General features: G+C 42.0%; 1 protein-coding gene and 1 long non-coding RNA gene across 9 annotated transcripts in view; one reads left to right on the forward strand and one right to left on the reverse strand.

The window, feature by feature from the left end:
- The window catches only part of LOC138107604 (kinesin-like protein KIF16B), a 181,513-nt gene extending 162,206 nt beyond the window's left edge, over positions 1–19,307 (reverse strand). For all 8 annotated transcript variants that reach the window (XR_011149635.1, XM_069009024.1, XM_069009023.1 and 5 more), the window contains exon 1: positions 19,154–19,307. Coding sequence is in view for 7 of the 8 variants with exons in the window: in XM_069009024.1 (XP_068865125.1) it covers positions 19,154–19,200 (47 nt within the window). In the remaining variant the exon portion in view is untranslated. The remainder of the gene's footprint in view (positions 1–19,153) is intronic.
- LOC138107606 (uncharacterized) lies at positions 15,176–15,813 on the forward strand. Its single transcript, XR_011149636.1, has 2 exons — positions 15,176–15,363; positions 15,466–15,813. It is a non-coding gene; the product is annotated as an uncharacterized lncRNA (long non-coding RNA).
- Positions 19,308–20,081: the final 774 nt, after the last annotated feature.

The raw sequence follows: 20,081 nt of genomic DNA on the forward strand, positions 1-20,081 counted from the left end.
GGGCTTGCCTCCAAATCCCTTCATCTAGAAACAGAGCAGAAGCTTGAGGAAACCTGCTTCAGAAATTTAACTCTGCAAGTCAATTAAGTGGTTTGTTCCTTATTGGAAGTACTCTGATCCAAAGCCCGGTTAAGTCAAATATGTGGTTCTAAGGAAGGGCAAAACAGAACGCTACAAGATAAGCCCCAGCTTCTCACCAACATTCCAGCAGCAGCAGTTCTTACTTACCCATATAGTCTAGGTGACAGGGACTGAATGTTTAAACCACAAAAGCCTAGTATTTTAAAACTCTCTCAGAAATAAGGTACCAAACGTGTTTTGAGTTGTGATGCATCATAGCAGTGAAGGAGAGAGACTGTACTACAACAGAGAATTACATAGTTTTGTGGCTTCCCAAAGCACAAGCATGCCAGGAAGGAAAAAATCTAGTTCCAAAGAAGTGTTTTCATGCACTCACATTTATTTTGCAGTTGTTTTTGACTATTTTCAAACAGACCATAAGAAATTGTAATGTTGGTGTCTAAACCCAGCATGTAACAACCTGCTTGCCAGAGATGCAGTTTTGCTACTGTTAGTCATAAGAGCATTACAGGCTGCTCCTCAATGACAACCTTGAGTATAACACTTCCTGTGCTAATGAAAACATGCACATAGAAAATAGAGGCAGAAGGGAAAGATGAGCAGCACACAAAACCTCACTCCTCAAATGTTGACACACCTGTCCCAAAATCATCTGCTAAGTCACCAGTGACAAACTGGTGTGCCTGACCAGTGCAGAGCAAAGCAAAGGGCTTTAAAGCAATAAAGTGCTGCTTCACCGTATCACACAATATCTCAGCAACTACTGGATATTCGCTTGCATCAGCACAAAATGCAAAAGAGAAACTTCTTCCCAATAACAGGACAACCAATTTCAGGATTTTAATGTTTTTCTTCTTCATGGTACACTAGATCACCCAACTCTATGTTCCTCCAGCTACTCTCTGTTCATATTCAGTTTTCCAGCAGAAATAGTGAAGAAAAGCAAAACCCTTTTTAAAATCTATATTAATAAATAAAGATTAGGCAAATAAAAGCGCTTAATTAAATATCAACACATTAGGTTGACAATCAACACATTTTCTAAGCTAATAAAGGAGATAATTGTAATAATTACAGCATTAATTATACAACTGAATTTAGATCTACCATAGAAAAATTTGAGGCATGCCTTATGATTACTAGATCTAGACTTAAGATACTGAAACACCAAAATACAGCTAAAGACAATATACAGAGAAATGGAGAAAAATGTCCAATGGTATTTTTTTGTAGGAAATAGATTTTGGCATCGCAATAGCGCAGCCTGTGGATGGCTCCCAGTCATTCACCTTTTTCCACAGCCTCTACCTGTCTGCAGCTATTTGCTCAGCAAAGGTGTAGTAAGTAATTTGGCCCAAGTAAATGGTCAATCCTACTATAAAAATTTGTTTCAAATATAAACTGTAACTTGCTTCCTCTAGGAAGTCTGTAAGGACCCCAGGCAGGAAGAACCCTAGGCCAGAATTATTACTTTTTTTATCTCTATTTCTTCATGCTTAAGGTGTTCAAAGGGAAATAATCGAGTATGCTAGTGCTTTCTTTCCAGACCTAGCCAGCTCTCCATATCACTCTGCTAAAGCTACTGAATAATGGAATGGTGGTACACAATGTTTAAAGTCTAACACACATATATGAACTACACAAAACTCTGAAAAGCCTAAAGTAATTAATTTTGGGATAATACTGAAAATATTAGTAAATATTATTAAAGAATAAGGATATCAACGTTTTTTTTAAAAGGCCTTGGAAAGCACTAGCCAATAATACAATTCCTAAATAGAATTTTGCATTCTTCAAGGAGAAGAGCTAGTGAGAGGACAACCTAAATCAGTGTTGGGGTTTTAGTTTAATCCTAGTTTTTTTCCTGTAAAGGAATTTTTTCCCATATGCATGTTGCTAGGAGATAAATGGCCGTACTTAAGAGAAGATGGCCATACTTAAGAGAAGGCAAAAGGGCCTGTCCAGGTTTTTTGTTTTCACCTGGCTGTGAGTTCAGTTCGCTCTCCCGCCTGGAGAGAGAGGCTGCAGAGGGGGGAGCTGCTGGTTCCTGTTTTTCGGCCATCTTTCTTTCTGCTGGAAACAACGCCGGGATCCCAAAGCTGCTTTCCCTGCCCTGCTGGAGGCTGGGCTGTGGCCGCCCTGCCCCGCTGCTGCTTCGAGCCTTCGCTGCGTTGTAGCCGTGCTCGCCCTGCCTGCCTGGACCTCCGGGGGGTTCCCCTTTTGGATACATCTCGTCTGCCACCCGGGATTTGTGCTTGTGCCTGCCGCTCCAGCCTGCTGTTTCCGAGAGTCCGGGATCGGCTGCCCAGGGGTTTGTGAAGCTTTTGTTCCACCCTTCCCCGGGATCCCAGGGCACCAGTGCCGCGTGCTCCCCGAGCTTGCTCCGGAGCGCCCCCTGCAGCCACGGGGGAACCATCGCACCTGCCCTGCTCACCGGGAGCCGCCAGCGATCCCTGCCGGCTGCGAGCGGAACTGCACCCGAGGGGAAATAGCCTGACAGCCGAGAAGGCTGGGACTGGGTTTGTGGTTGCTGTTACTGTCATAGTTGTTGTTTTGTTTGAGTGGTTATATATCTATATATATATATATAGTAAAGAACTGTTATTCCTATTTCCCACATCTTTGCCTCAAGGCCCTTGATTTCAAAATTATAATAACTCAGAGGGAAAGGGTTATATCTGCCACTTCAAGGGAGGCTTCTGCCTTCCTTAGCAGACACCTGTCTTTCAAAACCGAGACAATCAGGAATATAGGATCAGAATAAATTAGCCAACCTGAGAGAAGTGGAAAAAAAATTAACAGGAATCAAATACCCAAGCTTAATTTTAATATGAGACAGCTGAGCATAATTTATTGTACACTGTAGTGGGTTGAACCTGAGTTGATGGACAGTCTTTTAGACTAGTGACGCTTCTCGCAATTTACATATTTAAACCGCACGGAAAGGCAGGAATTACCTTTCGTTCCAGCTCGCCTGCTGGAAGGTGAGGGGGCCTCGGAGCCTCCGGGCCCCCTCGGGCCGGGGCCCCTGCCCCTTTTCCCAATGCCACGGCACGGACCCTGAGTTGCTGCGCAGGGGGAACTATCACAGAGCCACAGGCAGCTAAAACCAGCCATGGAGTGCCACACAGCTAAACCCATCCGGCGTGGCTTCCTGGGACCGGCGGCTCCCTCTCTTCTCCACGCGGGAGCCAGCGGAGCCTCCTTCTTGCAGCCAGCACACTTCGCGCTGAACTGAAGAGGACACCATGCAGCCAGCAGCACAAAGGGAGCGAGGCTTCCTCCACCTGAACAAGAACACTCTTCAACATGGCAGCTTCAGAGTCAGAGAGGAAGAGAAAGTGAGTCATGTGAGACAAAGCTGAAAATGGCAATGGGAGAAAAGAGAGCGGTGCCGTGTTTTTCGGGCGTAGCTTAAAAAAACTTCTTGCATGCCGTGGTAAGAAACTGTAATACCACAAACTATTTGTCTCTTTAATCCATTTGAAGTACATGGGGGGATGGAGAATTCACGTGTGACCCGTGAAGATTGTGAAGAGTGCCTATGACAGGCCATATAGGAGCAGTGAGAGGCTTTTAGAGACTTGTAGCGAAGACAGCCTTTGTGTTCAGGACAAAATAACTCATCCTTAGAAAGATTTAATAACCCTGTGTGATGGCCCATGTTTGGCAGTGTGAAGGAACTGTGAGATTTTTCATGGAAGAGATGTTTTACACCACAGCAGAATGTTTCTTTCCAGGCAGGTCTGCTGTTGGTGGCAGTCTGGGAACCATGTGAAGCAAAAAAACACCCTTTTTTCCTTAAGCATAAGAAAGAGAATTTTGCATGAACTGCAACACTGACTAGAATTCCATGTTCTGTTACCCTTTGTGCAAGTTGGGTAAAAGGAGGGAAGTGCTAGAAGAGAGGGGAGGTTTGCTTTAATTTCTTGTTATTTCTTTTTACTTTTAATTCTGTTAGTAATAAACTTGTTTTTCTTTGTACAGCAGCTGTTTAAGTTTGAACCTGTTTTGCCCCGCAGCTCTCTGGTTTTCCTCAGTATTTTATTTTCCCCTTATGAAAATAACAGATTTTGTGTGCTTGACGCTTAGCTGCGTCAAACCACGACATACACATAACAGAGTTTGAGAGCATCCCATAAAAACAATTGCTTGCATGATGCCAGTTATTTCCAGGCACTCATTTAATGCAGTTCAGCAGGGCCAAGTCACTTTCAAAAAGTTTTGATTGCAAGTTCCACCTTAGTTAAAGGTTCAGCCTGTAAACAGTTCAGCTGTACTGCAGTGCTGGGTAACCTTCAGGGTGAGGATAACCCTCCAGCACCCGGAAGCACTACCAGCATCCACAGGAACTATTTACCCTACCTCATCCAGAGATGAGCTTCAGCCGTTAACCAAAGATTCTGCCCCTGCAAATTCCAGCCTCCATCACAAAGCAATATAAAGGGATCAGCTGCCAAAACTAGTTCACAATTGATGCTTTGATGATTTAAGAAATCCTGCTTCCCCCCCCGAGCCAAATCTGCTCACACAGCAGCGCTTAGGGATGGCTTCCAGACTGTTCTCACTGCTCTTTCATACAGCACATGGAGTTCCAGGATGACAAGGGAAGGAAACTTATAACCCGTGATCCCATGGCCCCTAACCAAATGACAAAGTGATCATGCAGGCAAGTTTCTTGGCACAGACACCAGGAAATACATCAGCTCAGTGCTGTAATTATCCCTCTACTATTGCTCAATTCAGCTAGTCATCCAGCAACTAATTGCAAGGAGGAAAGATGAACTGGGGGGGTGAGGGGGAGATCAGAAAAACTACTTCAGATAATACTGACACTTTAATATAAAACTATGTCAGTGTTAGTACCAGATATCATTAAAAGAACTAGTATCCTTCTCCTGTAATTGACTTGCTAGATGGGTTACTTGGGCCAAGTTTTAGTAATTTCCTCACAAGGGGAACATGGACTTTGAAAAACTGCCCTAAACTGAAGATGATTTAGAAGCTGTATCAAAACATGGCAGCTCATGGAAGAAGCTCCAACAGAGAGCTGCGTCAAGCTTCTTTCTCTCCCTCCCTTATATTCCCTGCTTATTTTGAGGGCAAAGACCAGACCAGAGTAGTTTTTGCATCTCCATGGGCATCTAGTCAAAACCATACTACAGACAAATATTAGCAGTATCTCCAGATTTCAAGGCAACTTCCAATGACCCCTGTTCATTAGGTCTCTTACCCACCCCAAAACTTTCTGAAGATCCTCCCACAGAAGGGAGAAGAGCATGAAAAAGTACTGTGACCTCAAATATAAATCAACAAAGGAAGCTTCATAAAAAGCTTTATTATTAACCTGCAAAATCTGTTTTGTCTTTTTCCAAGTTCATCTTTAAATTCCTTCCTTTAAGGTCCTTCAATGGAAAGCTATTAAAACAGTGGGTTTTTTATTAATCCATTCTGTACTACTCAGACATTAGAGCATTTATTATAGCTTAACCCACTAAAAATTCATGAGATTATGATTTCCTTTATGGGAATGGTTGTGATTACCTGTCAAACATGCCTCAGAAAGAATGAGATGCATTTCATCCATGGGGTGGTAGGGAAAAACCTACAAGGACAGGACAGAAATGCCAGTTTTCCCCAAGAATGTTTAAAAACATCACTTCAGCAAATCTCCAAGGCTGCACAGCCAAGGACACAGACACTATCTGAACTGCCTGCAGAGCAGCTGTGTTGAAATAGGTGGTCTGTAACATATACTCTTGGAAATACACTTGACTGTAGAAATTTAATGGAAAATCTGTTGGAAGAGGATTATACTGAAGAGCAGATGCGCAATTCTGTTTGTCAACTACTCAAAAACAGTCTGAAAGTTCATAAAGCAACTCACGCTCAATAACTCTTCAGCAAAGTTCCTTCTACTTCTTATGTTTGCTTTTAGGCACAATGTTAGTTATTTCCTGCTTTATCACTCTTCTTGTTCACTACCGAGGTGTGTTTCTGGGATCACAAAGTGAAAGCATGGGAGTTACTTAACAACCGGAAGAATTCAAGGTAAATTTAACTGAAAAACAAGCACAAAGTGTGGCACAGAAAGAACCTTTAATTGTCTGGTACCTTGATTACATAGTAATTGTGTATTTGCCCTGATGTCCCATCAAATTACACAGACCAAGAGGACTTTCCTTTGTCAGAGGTAACTCAAGAAAGGAACATGAATTCAACTGTATGCTTTTAAAAGCCAAGCAAAAACCCTTCTACACAAGAAATTCTTCCTTACTTTCTGTAACTACAGGAAAAGCAAAGTTGTTGCAATTTTAAGTATCACACAATTTCCTATCAGAGATTTGTTTGGTTTGGCAGGTTTTTTTAACTTCTTCAGTGTTTATCAAATCATTTTGTAGAAAGTACACTTTTTAAAAACACAATTCAATATCTAGACACAGTTAAAAACTGGTAGTCTGTAAATAAAATATCTTCATCACTCTTTGGGTTATTTTTTTCCATAAACATCAATAACAAGTAGTTTCAATGTAATGCTGGCTGAGACCTAAAACCAGAACAAATCAAGCAATATGACCCAGTCACACTACGTTGGAAATCCACTGTGGTTTGGGTCACTGGTACTACATGATTACACTGTATGAAAATCACAATTGTATCCACAGCAGGGCAATAGCAGCATATTCTGAGCTCCCTGAGACCAGCAGAGAAAAAGGTGAATGAATCTCTCCGAATCCTCATCTCCAAGTGACCCCATGGAGTTGACTGATATGGCTACAAGGCCATAATTAAATGGCCAAAGCCATGTTTACACTAACATGCTAGAGTTAACACCTACACATTGTACATCAAGCAGTGCAACCACAGTCAGAAGTCAGACTCAGTTTGAAAGGAGTCCTCGGGGCATCCAGTGACAGCTGATAAGGGTAGGAGCCTCCCCCTTGTTCAGGAGAGCTCTGCAGGCTCCTTGAGAGCTGCCCATTTTCTTTGACAGCACATCTTCATTATCTTCAAGACTTCTACTACACTGTCAAAGTTAGCTGACATCAGCCAACAGAGTCAAAATCCCTAAATGAGTCCAGGCTGGCTGACATGAACTGTGCCAGCTCTTGAGTTTCACCTCAATTTCAGCCAGACAAGAAAACAGAAGAAAAAACTCCTGGGGACTGAAAAGAAACAGCTTTCTATAGATCAGATTGCATTTGTCTCAGTAAGAAACAGAAACTCTGCACCTATTTGGTACTTTAAAAGAGAATTTTTTCGTAACGCACATTTTTTATGGGCATAGGGTTTTCTGTGATCAACAGAATCTTCATAATTTGCTAGTGCAGATTTATGATGATACCTCCATTCCCTTCTACTGGTTTAAAAAAAAAATTGGAAAATTTTGAAAATAATTAAAAGAGAGAGTTCTGCTAGTCCCAGGGCTTTCTTCATTGTGCAGCTGAAACCAGAACAATAAATCCAGAGACAGAGAATGCAGACACAGGGGAAATCTTGTGTATGTCATGAAACAGAAATAATCTCTAAGTCTATACTAGTACACACATATTGGTTCTTGTATGAAGGACAGCCTAGATTAAACGCTTTTAGCCATAAGAATAAATTTTATCAACAGCACTGAAAGCTAGCAGTTTAATATACTGCAGTAAGGCTCCTAAAAATTGAACATACAGGTGTCCTTGTGCTGCTTTCTGTCAAATGATATCCAGCATTTTTGGGAAAACTATGCACACTAGCAGTAACATATACAGACTAGTCACTATATTAAATCATGTACTTGACCTGTTTTTCTAATTTTTTTAGCAATATTTTGGTAGCTCCACCTCCCAAGAACTCAGACCACAACTGGTGAGTGGCCACATATGCAAATCATCAGCAACAGCTAAGTTAAAGTTATTATAACTACACATGCCATGGTCAATGATCTCCCAATAACCGGGTAAAGGTTTTATCATCAATTAGAAGACTACCTCAACAGTAACTTCCCTGCTTTGCCTGCATAGTGACCAGGCTCAGTAATAGTCTTACCAGCGGGAACTAGACCTGCACAGCTAAAGTTTAAGATAGCCACATGTGAATCCTCTTCTTACACGTTTCTGATTGCAGCCTTTAAGAAAATGAAGAAAATGCCCATCTTTGGCAGAAGCAACATAAAATATAATGTCAAACACAACCGTTGATACAAATGACATTCTGGAATTCTGTTGTAACTATTATACTACTGTGAAATTTATCTAGGACTCCTGGATACTTTGATTTTAGTATCTTGTTTCTTCCAATTTGTTCTTTTATCCCTGCTATCCCAAGTCAAAGACAGTATTGTCTTAACCTCTTGTGTACAGTAAAACACGATTCAAAGATTCAGTTTCCCTGCAGTGCCCTTGTCTTTTGGGGTAGGAAGTCCTCAAATTAGAAATTCGGGGGGGGAGGGATTGTGCCTGACTTCATGGCTCTTTTAGCCCCTCAAGTAATCCATAAGGCTTTTCTACTGTCATTTTTTTTCCTTTACTGAGACACACAGAAATAATCTGGACTGAACAACAAGTGAATTCAGCTATGTGAGTACAAATATCTTTCCAATGTATAAGACTACAGAAAAATTATGGGTGTACTCCAGGTTTCTGCATCTCAGTATTGCTTTGTATTTACAATATAAACTCTCTGGAGAAGACTCTTTGTAAAACTAATATTTGAAGTGTTTGACTCTTCAACAGTAAGAACTTCAGCCCATCAGCAATTAAGATGCTGAGTGCTATTAACACCGTAAAATATTACCGTGTCCCGCAGCCGTGGGGAGGAGGAGAGAAGATCCAGCAGGCAGGAATCGTGCAGCAAGACTGATTTATTTAATTATTTTACAAACTCTTTTATAGACTTTTCTTCATAGTCTAATTGGACAAGGATCAGCCACCCCTTGGGGGTGATTGGCTAGAATCCTAAAACATCCATTGTCAAAATATTTTTCTACTGTACTATAAACAAGACTTTTCAACGTTGCAGGTGTTTCGTTGTTTATAGAACTCTGCTACTATTTTCTGTGAGAGAGAAAAAGTCTCTCACGGACTTAGAAAACTGCAAGAAAATCCTTGCTAGCAGCATTTTTGTATCCACAGAGTGCCATCTATGCACTCTTTCTGTTAAATAATTCTGAAAAACCCTCTCTCAGTAAATAACCCCAGCTTTGTACTCATAGTTACTGCAAAATAGAGGACTTCGCTCTTCAATTCAGTCAGCTGTTCCCACCAACAATACCTGCCTTTCAGACACTCAGATTTCTAAGAGTCTTCAAGTCCAAGAGCTCTGTTAGGTTAGAAGAGCTGAGTACTAATCCCATTTATTTCATAACTAGTCATAATTTCAAATAAACTAAGCCTGGAAAACAAACAGACTCACCTTTCTCTCGCTTCATTTCATCAGGAAACCTACAATTCAGAGAGCCTTATTCACCTTTTTTTCTTCTGGTCTCAGGGAATTCTCAACAAAATGCGTGAGTTAAAAGTATTTTATTGTTCGTTTCAGTGATGTAACATGGATAGGTAGTCTGGCAACGTGTTTGATAATACTAAAATAAAGGACTTGGAAAACTATTCCAAAACTAGGCTTTTAAGTTCAAAATGCTTAAGACCAGAAAGTTTTGGGGATTGCAAACTGTAAATGAGGCCAGTCTAAATACACTGCCCCACACATGTCCACGCTGCTACTGTGCTCCAGCCTTGCTGGCACTGGAAGGTCTTTTGTTCTTCAACACTCTGGAGGGGGACAGACGAAACAAGGTACTGATTGTTGAAAAACTTTAGAAGTATTTGCATTAAAGCACTAAAGAGGACAGAAAAATAAGCACATGTAAGCAGAGGCTGTAAGTGGGCTTCCCAACTTCTGATGGTTTATGGAAAATTAACTGTCACTCCCAGCTATTAACTCTTCAGTTAGTGGGAATCCAGTACTTGGCCGAAACTCATTGGAGCTTCTTCTGCAGCAGACAAGTCTGCTGCGGTTTTGCTGCTCACCAACACAAGGATAAAGCTCTGCACTTGGGACTCTTCCTCCTGATCCATCTTCTTTGATACATGAAAAGAGCAAGATCCCATTTTAAAGACTGCATATTCCCTTTTATTCTCACTTATGTGTATAAAGCTGTGCAAAACCCACTGAAGAGGAGGTCTGAGATAGAATGGCAAGCACAGGAGCTACTTAACAGTCAACCAGGTCTAGTCTCACTTTCCCATTCAAGCAAGATTTCCTCTAATGACTTTCTTAAAAGGTATTAGCTGTACCCAACTGCCTGAGCTTTCATTCCCCTCAGGAGATTCTTCCACAACCTGCACTACCTCACCAGCAGTAATTCCTCAGATACTGTTTAAGCTGATCCATTATTAGCTTCATTCCCTTACTCCAGAGATATTAAGAAGGAGCCATAACTAAGTATTTAATTTCTCTTTCAACATTTAAGCCCTGAAAATATGTCTAGATTTGCATGTCCTAATCTGTTCTGGTAGTCATAACATATAGAGTACACATGCAGCGTGCTATTCTTTGAATCAAGGACTCCCATCATTTTTGTGATCTTTTCCAACATCATTCAGATAATGAGGTTCCAGAAACAGGATTTTATGAGATATTAACACAGGAGCTTGCTGGGGGAAGCACCAACCACAACTTCAGTGTTTGGCTCTGCAATGTATTTGCAAACAGGGATTATACTGAGAGTGCAGCACACTCCTAAGTTCAAATCCATTGCTTCTAAGCAGAAAAGCTTAACCACCAAGAGAAAAGGCATAGAAAGAAGAGGAAAACAAGTCACTAACATTCAAAGACCACGTACTTTAGCACAGGTGAGAAACAAACACCAGAGAGTGCTGGAATTCTCTAGTGCTAAGTCCTTACGTTTCAGCTCTCTAAGTTTCCCTAACCCCTAAGTTTCAGCTTCCTTGAGCACTGCTGATATTTGCTATTGTGAAAAATCCTAAGGAGAGTCCAACAAGTTTCTCTAGAATATCCTGACCTGTGGCATCCAAATTCCCAGTCAACTCTGAGCCTTGCTGATGGCTTCTCTACTTGACTTGAACTTATTTTAGCAAAGGACACTCTCCTCAGACCCTGCTCCTTAACCCCTTAACACAGTACTGTGTTTTACCACCCCTTACCAAACACATGGTTAGACCACCTCCAGCTTAAGCTCTTCAGAAGAGCAACTGTTCTGCTTTACACTTGCAATGTTCTCCTTAAACTCCTGAGTAAAATAACTTTGGTGGTTTTCCCCTCACCTCCCGACTGCTTCTTCCATTCCTACATAAACAGACCTGAAGTATTTATCTACCACTTACTACTCTTACACCAAAAAAAGTCTTAAAATATATTGATTATAAGATTCCTGACAGCTCTTATTCTTATCTCTGACAACCAAGACTTTTCTGTAAGGCCACTAGGCTTTTTTTTTTTTTTTATATAGTCCTTCAAGTCAATGCTCTGCTGTGAGCAAGCTGTTGCTTCTACTTCATTTGCTTCAACAGCAGATTCTCCAGCCTTTCCTCATTTTTTAATGGTCTGCCTACAGCCTTATAACCCAGCTTACTACATCCCTTTCTCAAATATATGATCTGTGTAGATACCATTTAAAGGAGCCTCACAATATACAGCACCTGATTCCCAGCAAACACTGCTACCTCAATGGCGTCTTCATTCCAGAGCTACAGACAGCAACAACAACAGCCATAAACTACCATCTCTGAGCCTGATGTAATCCGTGAGGGCATTTTTACCTAATCACAAATGTCTATGTCATCATTTATTGTTGAGACCAGTTCTCAAAGAACACATTCTCACCATGTCTGACATCAAGCACCACCAAAACCAGGGATCAACAGTCCCTCCAGAACAGGTACATCTCCATGTCCTACCCACCTCTCTTTTCTCTCAAGTTTTACATCCTGAACACATGGACACACAAAAATCATGTCATTTCACCTAGGGTAAAACATGGATCAGATTCCCTACTTTGTAACCCACAACTGAACAAGTACTAGGTAGCGATTATTAAGGAGAGATGATGTGGACTTTGTCATGCTGATGTTCACTCCTCTGCTCCTCCCTGTAGTAGATGACCTATCCTGAGAAGATTCATGACTATACTGTAGAATAAAACTCTTGCTACAGTTCATTCCTTTTGAAGAGGTGAGAGATAGAAAGTAAAAACATTTCTTGATGTATCTTACAAAACTAAGAACACTTTTTCTTTCAGACTTCAAGTGCTCTTAGTATCAAGTTTACATGATCCGGGAACTTGGATCAGTTTACACCATTATGCACTGATCCAGTGCTAACAACAGAAGCAGCACACTGATGAAGAGACTTATATATACATATATGCATAGCTTTCTTTCAGGGAGAAAAATATTTCTACTTTGAAAAAAAAGGAAAACTCCGCCAGAGATTATTAAATATGTTCAAGGTTCTGAACACAACATGTAGCAAGGTGAAAAAGCCACATTCAGAACAGTTAGTTCATCTTGCCAAATCAGCATCAAAGTAGATTTTTATTGGATTCAAACTCAACCACATAAACAGGCAGAGGCAAGAAAGATGTACATTGACCTCAGGCACACCAGAGCCTCACCTTATGCTTAAGGATCTTTCAACTTCTTTTTATAGTAGAGAAATTGTACATGATTATAAATCAAATCACAAGCACCATTATTAAAATGGAAGTTCAGTTACCATAGGAAATAGCAAACTCAGCTTGCTGATAAATGGTTTATCCTCATTGGTAGAGTAGTTCAGACAGTGACAGTATTGCAACACTTGGCCATATTTAAGATCTGTTTCTGAGATGACTCTGGACACCTCTAAAGAGCAACAACCAGCAGTGTTTGGAAACAGATGCAGTAAAAATTTCACCATGTACTTCAGAGATAGATACGAACGATATTTAGCTCTGAGTGTCCTTCCTTCTAATCACTCCATCCTTCCTCACTTTACCTGTGATACACTGACGTTATATAGATGTTGCCAAAACACTCTCTCTTTATAATCTTATGAAAATTAAAAACATACACAGGAACCTGAAAATGAAAAATATACACTAACTCGTACTTTGAACACTGTAATTTATCATGACACCAGTTCATTTCCTCTTCCCTGCACTGACAATTTTATAATGAATTTTCCATGCATGTTTTTTGCTTCTCAGTTCCAAAAAGGATGGGTATTTAATTATAAATTTCATACTCCCAGTAAGTTCCTACCTAAATCACTTGTAAATTAGAGGAAAGATGTGTGCCAATGTCTTTACAAACAATTTGATGGGTGTTAACGTCTTTGAAAAAGGTCTTAATGCCTCTACTGCCTTTGGGCAGCAGGTTCCTTACTGGGCCCAGACAGTTTTGTCTCCTGAAATAGACACCGTTTGCACAAGCCTGAACTTCTGAACTTTGGGGTAAAACAGTAGGTTCAAGGATGGATATGGGGTAGGTGGTTCGGGAAGGCTGTACCTTCCTAGAGCCTCAGCCAATGGAGAAATGAAAAGGGCAACATGCAGCCAGGAGTTTAGGATAAACGGGAGGCTGTGCCCTCCGAAACCGAGAGAGAGAAAAGCCCGCGGCCATGTGTCCAGTGGACTCTCTGCCTTTATTCGAATAAAGTTGAAGGACTCCTCTGTTGGGGCTCCTCCCCCGTGGGGTCCGGGGGGAGGGGACCCTGGGGTAGAGGCGGGGTCTCCCTACTCCCTGATTAATCCCGTTCCCCATTGGTTGTTTTGTGTTCCCCTGCCCGGGAAGACCCTGGTTGTCCCGTGATTGCTCAGTTCTTCGGCAGTCCCCTGGCCATGTGGCTGGAAAATAAAGATCTCTGAAACATCTATCAAGAATTGCTCCCTATTTCTTTCCATGGGCCTCAGTGTCTATACATGTTGCAGAAATCCCCGCAGCAACACTTCTCTGTCTCCTTTTTGGACATAAACCTCTGGCGTTTGTGGATTTTCCTGACATAAACATTTAGAATGGAAATTCAGCTGGCTCTTCACTGTTTACTTATCTCTTTTTCTTGCTACAAAAACACTCCAGTCACAAGTTCCCTGTAAAACAAAACAACTTCCTTTATATCTCTGTCCTTTGCATTGCACTATTAATTTGAGCCGTTGAAAATTCTGCTATTGATACCTACAGCCTGGATTGTACAAGCAGTTATTTTTAAAGATAGATATTGGTCCTCAATTTCCCAAAGTACTCTGCCTCCAGCTCTGCATGTAGAGAAGTTGCTTAGACTTACAGACATAACCATGAAGTTATCCTAGAGGCCCAACCTTACATCTAATGAATAATCACACAGACTGTATTTGTGGATTAAAGTATCAGATCTTAATCCAAACAAATCCCAGAGTCACACAAAAGATGTCTCTAGGCAATAGAACATATTTTCTCTGGCTCCCCAGAGACACAGAAAAAGTTTTTAATCTTCATGCCATAATTGTGAATGGCTGCATAACCACTTAGAGCACTACAGTGTCTGTAAGGTACTTCTGCAACCCCCATGGGTCACTTCTGTTTGGAGAGCAAATCCGAGTGTGTGCGTGCAGGAGAAAAAAACCTAATCATTAAACACAAAATCAAATTAGAATTTCTATTTCATTATATTGGCAGTAAGAAGAGAGCCATGAAAAAGTCTAGGCAACTCATTTAAATAAACATCTAAAAACGCTGAGAGCACTGGGTAAGCACAGGGAAGAACTTACTGCCGTGCAAACCCGTGTTCTGATGTCAGCTGTATCTTTTCAGGTAAAGATAGCACATGACCCTCATTTAGTCTGTTCAGACAGTTAAATAAATATTTTGTTTATGCAAATACAAGAGACAGACAAAAAGGGTTAAAAATCTGAAAAAGCCTGCGTCCTTGTATTACTTCAATAATTAAAAGCCAATCAGAACAGAGCTATCCGGTGTAAGAAATTGAGAGCCACAAGAATTAGTAACAGTATTTGGAAGAATCAAGTTGATATTTCCTCTAGTAAGTATCAAAACATTTTTTCTTATTTGGCATATTTTAGATGGTTTTATTTAACTGTCTTGGGGTGATTCAGAATAATACTGTATCCCGTAATCATCTGAGCTCAAAAGTTGTTACTGTGTCTTTAAGACCATGCAGCCGGGAATCGAGGTGGGGGGAGGGGGGCAGGAAGTTGGCTTTTGGAGCAGGCGTTTGTTAAAAACTGCCCGCCCAGGTTCTTATCGTGGCTTTGCGTGGCGTGGTGTTTGCTACATGGGGGATTCGATCTTCGCTCAGGCAAAGGTTTTTTTCTTTCCTTTTTTTTTTTTTTCCCTCGGCTTGGAAAAGCTGCGGTGACGATGTCTGGGCTGCCTTGAGGGCGAATTCCGCGGTTTCCTGTCCTAGACCTGGAGGCATCACGCCCTAAGTGGAGCGGAGAGACTACTCCAGCCCAAGCTGCCATTAACCGCGTCCAGCCGGGAAGAAAAAAGACACCGAGTGCCCCAAGCCCAGCTGCCTCGCCTACCGTGCCCACTATCTTCTGCCTTGCTGTAGGAAGGAGGGAAGGGCCATCGGGCTTTCGTCTGCTGCTGGAACCGCGCCATGAAGCTCCTGCCTTCCTGACGCCATACTGTCTCTTTGTTCCAGTGGGGTGGTGAGGTCTAGCAGTTTGGTTTCTAGCAGTTATTTACTTTTTTTTCCTACCTGTTGGCATCCTGTTTGTTAATAAACGATGGGGTTTTTAAAACTTAACTCTATTTCTATTCATTTCTTATTGGTGGAAAGGGATTATTGGAATCCTAAAGGAGATAACTCGTTCCAGTGTGTTCTCCTTTAAATTGTCTCTAACCAAGACACTGACAAAATTACAGAAGTGGCTTCCTGGAACGCTAATTGAATTCTAGTTTACATAAAGAAGAAACGTGACACAAAACGGAAGCAAGAAAATACTACTCCCTCTTCCTTCTTTAAAGACTCTGAATAGATGAACATAAAGCAGTGCGTTTATTTGAACTGTGCAGATGCAGTGCATAATACAAAATAGCCAGAATTAGGCAAGGCTTAACAGCTTCCCAGATATCACACTATGCAGAAGACAGCGACTAGTAACTAGTCACCCAAAGTCATCTGTTCAGTATGTGAGCAAATAGTGCCTCTAATCTGATTACACTTCTCAACAATCCCATTTTATCAATGCTTCTAGTGACTGTTGGAAAATGACCCTTAGAAATCATGGTGTCCAAAGCCATTGCCTTGCCAAAGCAAAATACATCAAACACCCAAAGCTCACCTCCCAGCAGATTTCTATCCGATGACAAAAACCAAGGCTTCTGCCAGCTGGCAGGTTTTTTGCTGCCTTTACAGAAACTTATAGCTGTAAGCACAGACTGAAAGGCTGTCATGGCAAGTCAGTGTTGAATGAGGGAAACCAGATGACAGATGGAGATTCATCAAGTAACTGAACTTTTTAAGCTCATGCTACAACTGTTTTCAAAGCAGTAACTGTAAAGCCATTAGACATACTTTTATTACATTATGCAGAGATAGAGTCAAAAGATTTCAGTGTAACATCTGTGTAACACAACTTGGGATCTTAACTCCAAGAAGAGCAGTTAAGGACTTTAACACCACCACTGAAATGAACACATTCTTTACAGGTCAAGTCAGAGAACAAGAAGACTAAAAGTAAATCACAGAAGAAAAAAAAAAACTAAAGTTTGTTATCTAAGCAATAGAATAGTAAGTAATCCTTAACAACCCTCTCCCCATCATGTTTCATTCCAAAATCCATGTTCATGACTTACACAATTAGTAGTGCTATGACACCACATGGTGCAATTGCTGTGATGCAGGAGTCTTCCTATAACCATTCATCAACTGTGTCCTCTCTAATTAAAAATGACTCATGAAATAAGCTGCATTATATTATTAAACTTCAAACAAACCAAAGCAAATTTAACTAAATTAAATTTAACTCCATACAGTATCATGTTAAGGATTTTGAAATTAAGTGCTGGAGAAGAACAGCTGGTTGTAGAGTTCCTTTGAACAGGCGGAAGGCCCTTTCCTCTGTAAAATTCTCCAGGGACCAAAAACAGGCAAAGGGACCACAGCTGAGAGAAGACATGTGCAAGGGAACACTTGCCAAGGTGCTCCTGCCTTGGCAGGGGGGCTGGACTAGATGATCCCCAGGGATCACTTCCAACCCTAAGAATTCTGAGAAACCACTAAGAAAAATATGGGTATTGCTCCTGGCTTACGGTTCACCAGGCCTTTCCTCTCAGGCTTAGGATCTCAGTTTTACAAAACACAGCATGAGTCCAGCAGTGACTGACAGAGAGGAACACCAGTGACCCCAGTGCTAGGTCCCACACCAAACACCGACTGTGCCTCTGAAAAAAATCAATACTTAAAAGCAACATTCCATGACACTAAATCTAGCTTCCTTATAGTGTTTCATAAACATCTAACATCATCCCATAAACTCCAAGGTTTTAGCAACGTCATCTGGTAGGCTCTTCACAGTTTGCATGGTCAGACAACAGTTTTCAGAGTAAGCCTGCTTGTTGCCACATGGCTGTGACAAAGACCATTTTTTCGGCTTGCCCCTTGGACCACACCAGGCCTCTGTCTGCCCTGCTCTTAGGTTTGCCCTTTTCCATTGTATCACAAACCATTTTCATCATTTTCTAGGTATGCTTGGATCCAGGCCCATCCAAGTTATCCTCCCACATGCAGTAGAGACACCAGCTCTAAAGTCCTGGTCTGATATTCCTTTACAACACTTGCAAACTTCCACTCACAGGTCTGTGTTTCCACTGCCTATGACAATTACCAACCTTCTCTTCTGCCATGTGCTTTCCATTTCTGTCTCTGTTTTGTCTTTTAGTAGATCACAGGTACAGTCCTCCTGCAAAACTTCTCAGTGCTACCAAAACATTGCACATAAGAAGTCTTATTACCCTAAAGACCTATGCTACCTGTTGTCAGAGGTTCTTGAAGGAAAAGTGGAGTATATATACAGAATAATTTTTAAAAATTTTAAGAACCATATTGTTAGACCCAGGGGAGAGGGCAGGGGGAAGCAAGAGGGTGTGACAAGATTATTCACCAACCCTGACCTCTAACCACTCAACTCCATCCACCTAAATTATTCAAAACCAACCTGCAATATTTTCCCCTTCCTACCTTCATCAGCTTTATTTTCATAAGGTTTGTCTTTTTTCCCTCTCAGAAAACAAGATATTGAGTGACTTTCAGAACGTAGCAAATCGTGTGTTTTAAACACCTGAATCAGATCAAGTGAGAGGAACAGTGAGAGTCTGATGGGCTGCCTGTGCTTTAAACCACTTTTCTTTTGAACTGGCTACATCTCTTCAGAGCACTGCCAGTAGAATCCGATCGTTTTCCACATATGGTTCTTAAATTAGACCATTAACTATCATGCATATTATGCACATATTTCATTAAAGAAAACAGTGTTTATTTCTCAGACACACCTCAGGAAGTGGCTGATGAACTCCTGTCCATACAGTAAATGCTGCAGACTGTCTGCTCTATATATATATACATATATATACATATACTTTGAGCTTAAGCTGATAACGTGTAACCACAATGGCTCCAAATGAACTAGACAACAATCTCTCACGCGGGTAGAAACGGCTGCTGTTTTCAGATGAAGTAGGTTTCTTTCACATTTTAGAAGCCTGGCTATACATCCTTGGCAGGTCCTTCCTCTCAAAGTTTTCCATCTTCACCAGAGTAACTTTTCCGTCATTACAGAAGGACCACACAGAGCAATGCTTCAGACCATGACAGAGTGAACTTCCCAGGCAAAGCCCCATTCCTCTACGCTCCACCGGGGAGCCACCTCCCTACTTGCCAGGGAGGAAAAGCGCTCCCAGCAGTCGCTCCTGCCGGGCAGAGCGGATCAGCCGAGCGCCGGGAGCCCCTGAATTCCCGGCAGAGCTCCCCCTCCGCCTCCGCAGTGGCTGTCACCGCCCGCAGAGCCGGGACACGGCGTTCCTCGTACCCCTTGTGAGCGACACCGGCTCCGGAGCGGAGAAGGCCGGGGCGGCACCTCACTCACCTGCGGTTCATTGGCCGCACTCGCACGGCCACCTTCACGGAGGCCATGGCTCATCCCCGCTGGCCCGAGCTGTCCTTCGCCACCGCCTCGCGCCCCGCCCGCCGCCAGGACGGAACGAGGCCACCCCCAACCCAGGCCGTGTCGCTACGGCGACCGCCACCCTGCCCCAGAGGGCGCTACGGCGGCCGCTCAAGGACATAACGCCCCACGGCGTTCGGCTGCCCGGCCGCGCTGGGGCGGGGCGGGGGAGCTGCGGGAGGAGGAGACTGAGGTGCAGACGGAGGAGGAGGAGGAGGAGGAGGAGGAGGAGGACGGCCGGGAGGGGAGCTTTGAGAGGAGGGGTAGAAACAGAATACTGTGGGTGGGTATATGAGAATTTCTCCATAAGGCCATTCACCGCGGTATATTTATTTATTGGAGGGGTGTATGCTCCTATACATATATACATATATACACACACACATATATATGTAGTCATATATATATACACACATATATACGTGTGTGTATATATATATATTTATATATGTAGTCATATATATATATGCATATATCATAGAATCGCAGATTCAATTAGGTTGGAAAAGACCTCTGAGATCATTGAGTCCAACCTTTGACTAAACACCATCCTATCAACTAGACCAGGGCATGCCCAGTCTTTCCTTAGACACCTCCCTGGGCAGCTCATTCCACTGTCTAATCACCCCTTCTGTGAAGAAACTTCCTGATGTCCAACATGAATCTTAAGAGTACGAAGAGGTCAACCCACACCTGGATACTGCCTTCCTTCAGGAAACCACTTGGTTATATATGCACATATATGTATATATTCAGACACATGTATATACACATATACAGATATATATGTAGATAGATATATAGACACATATACAGCCCTCTATAAATATATAACTCCCCATTACACATA

This window comes from Aphelocoma coerulescens, chromosome 3 (assembly GCF_041296385.1).
Source record: "Aphelocoma coerulescens isolate FSJ_1873_10779 chromosome 3, UR_Acoe_1.0, whole genome shotgun sequence".
Classification (NCBI taxonomy): Eukaryota; Metazoa; Chordata; class Aves; order Passeriformes; family Corvidae; genus Aphelocoma; species Aphelocoma coerulescens.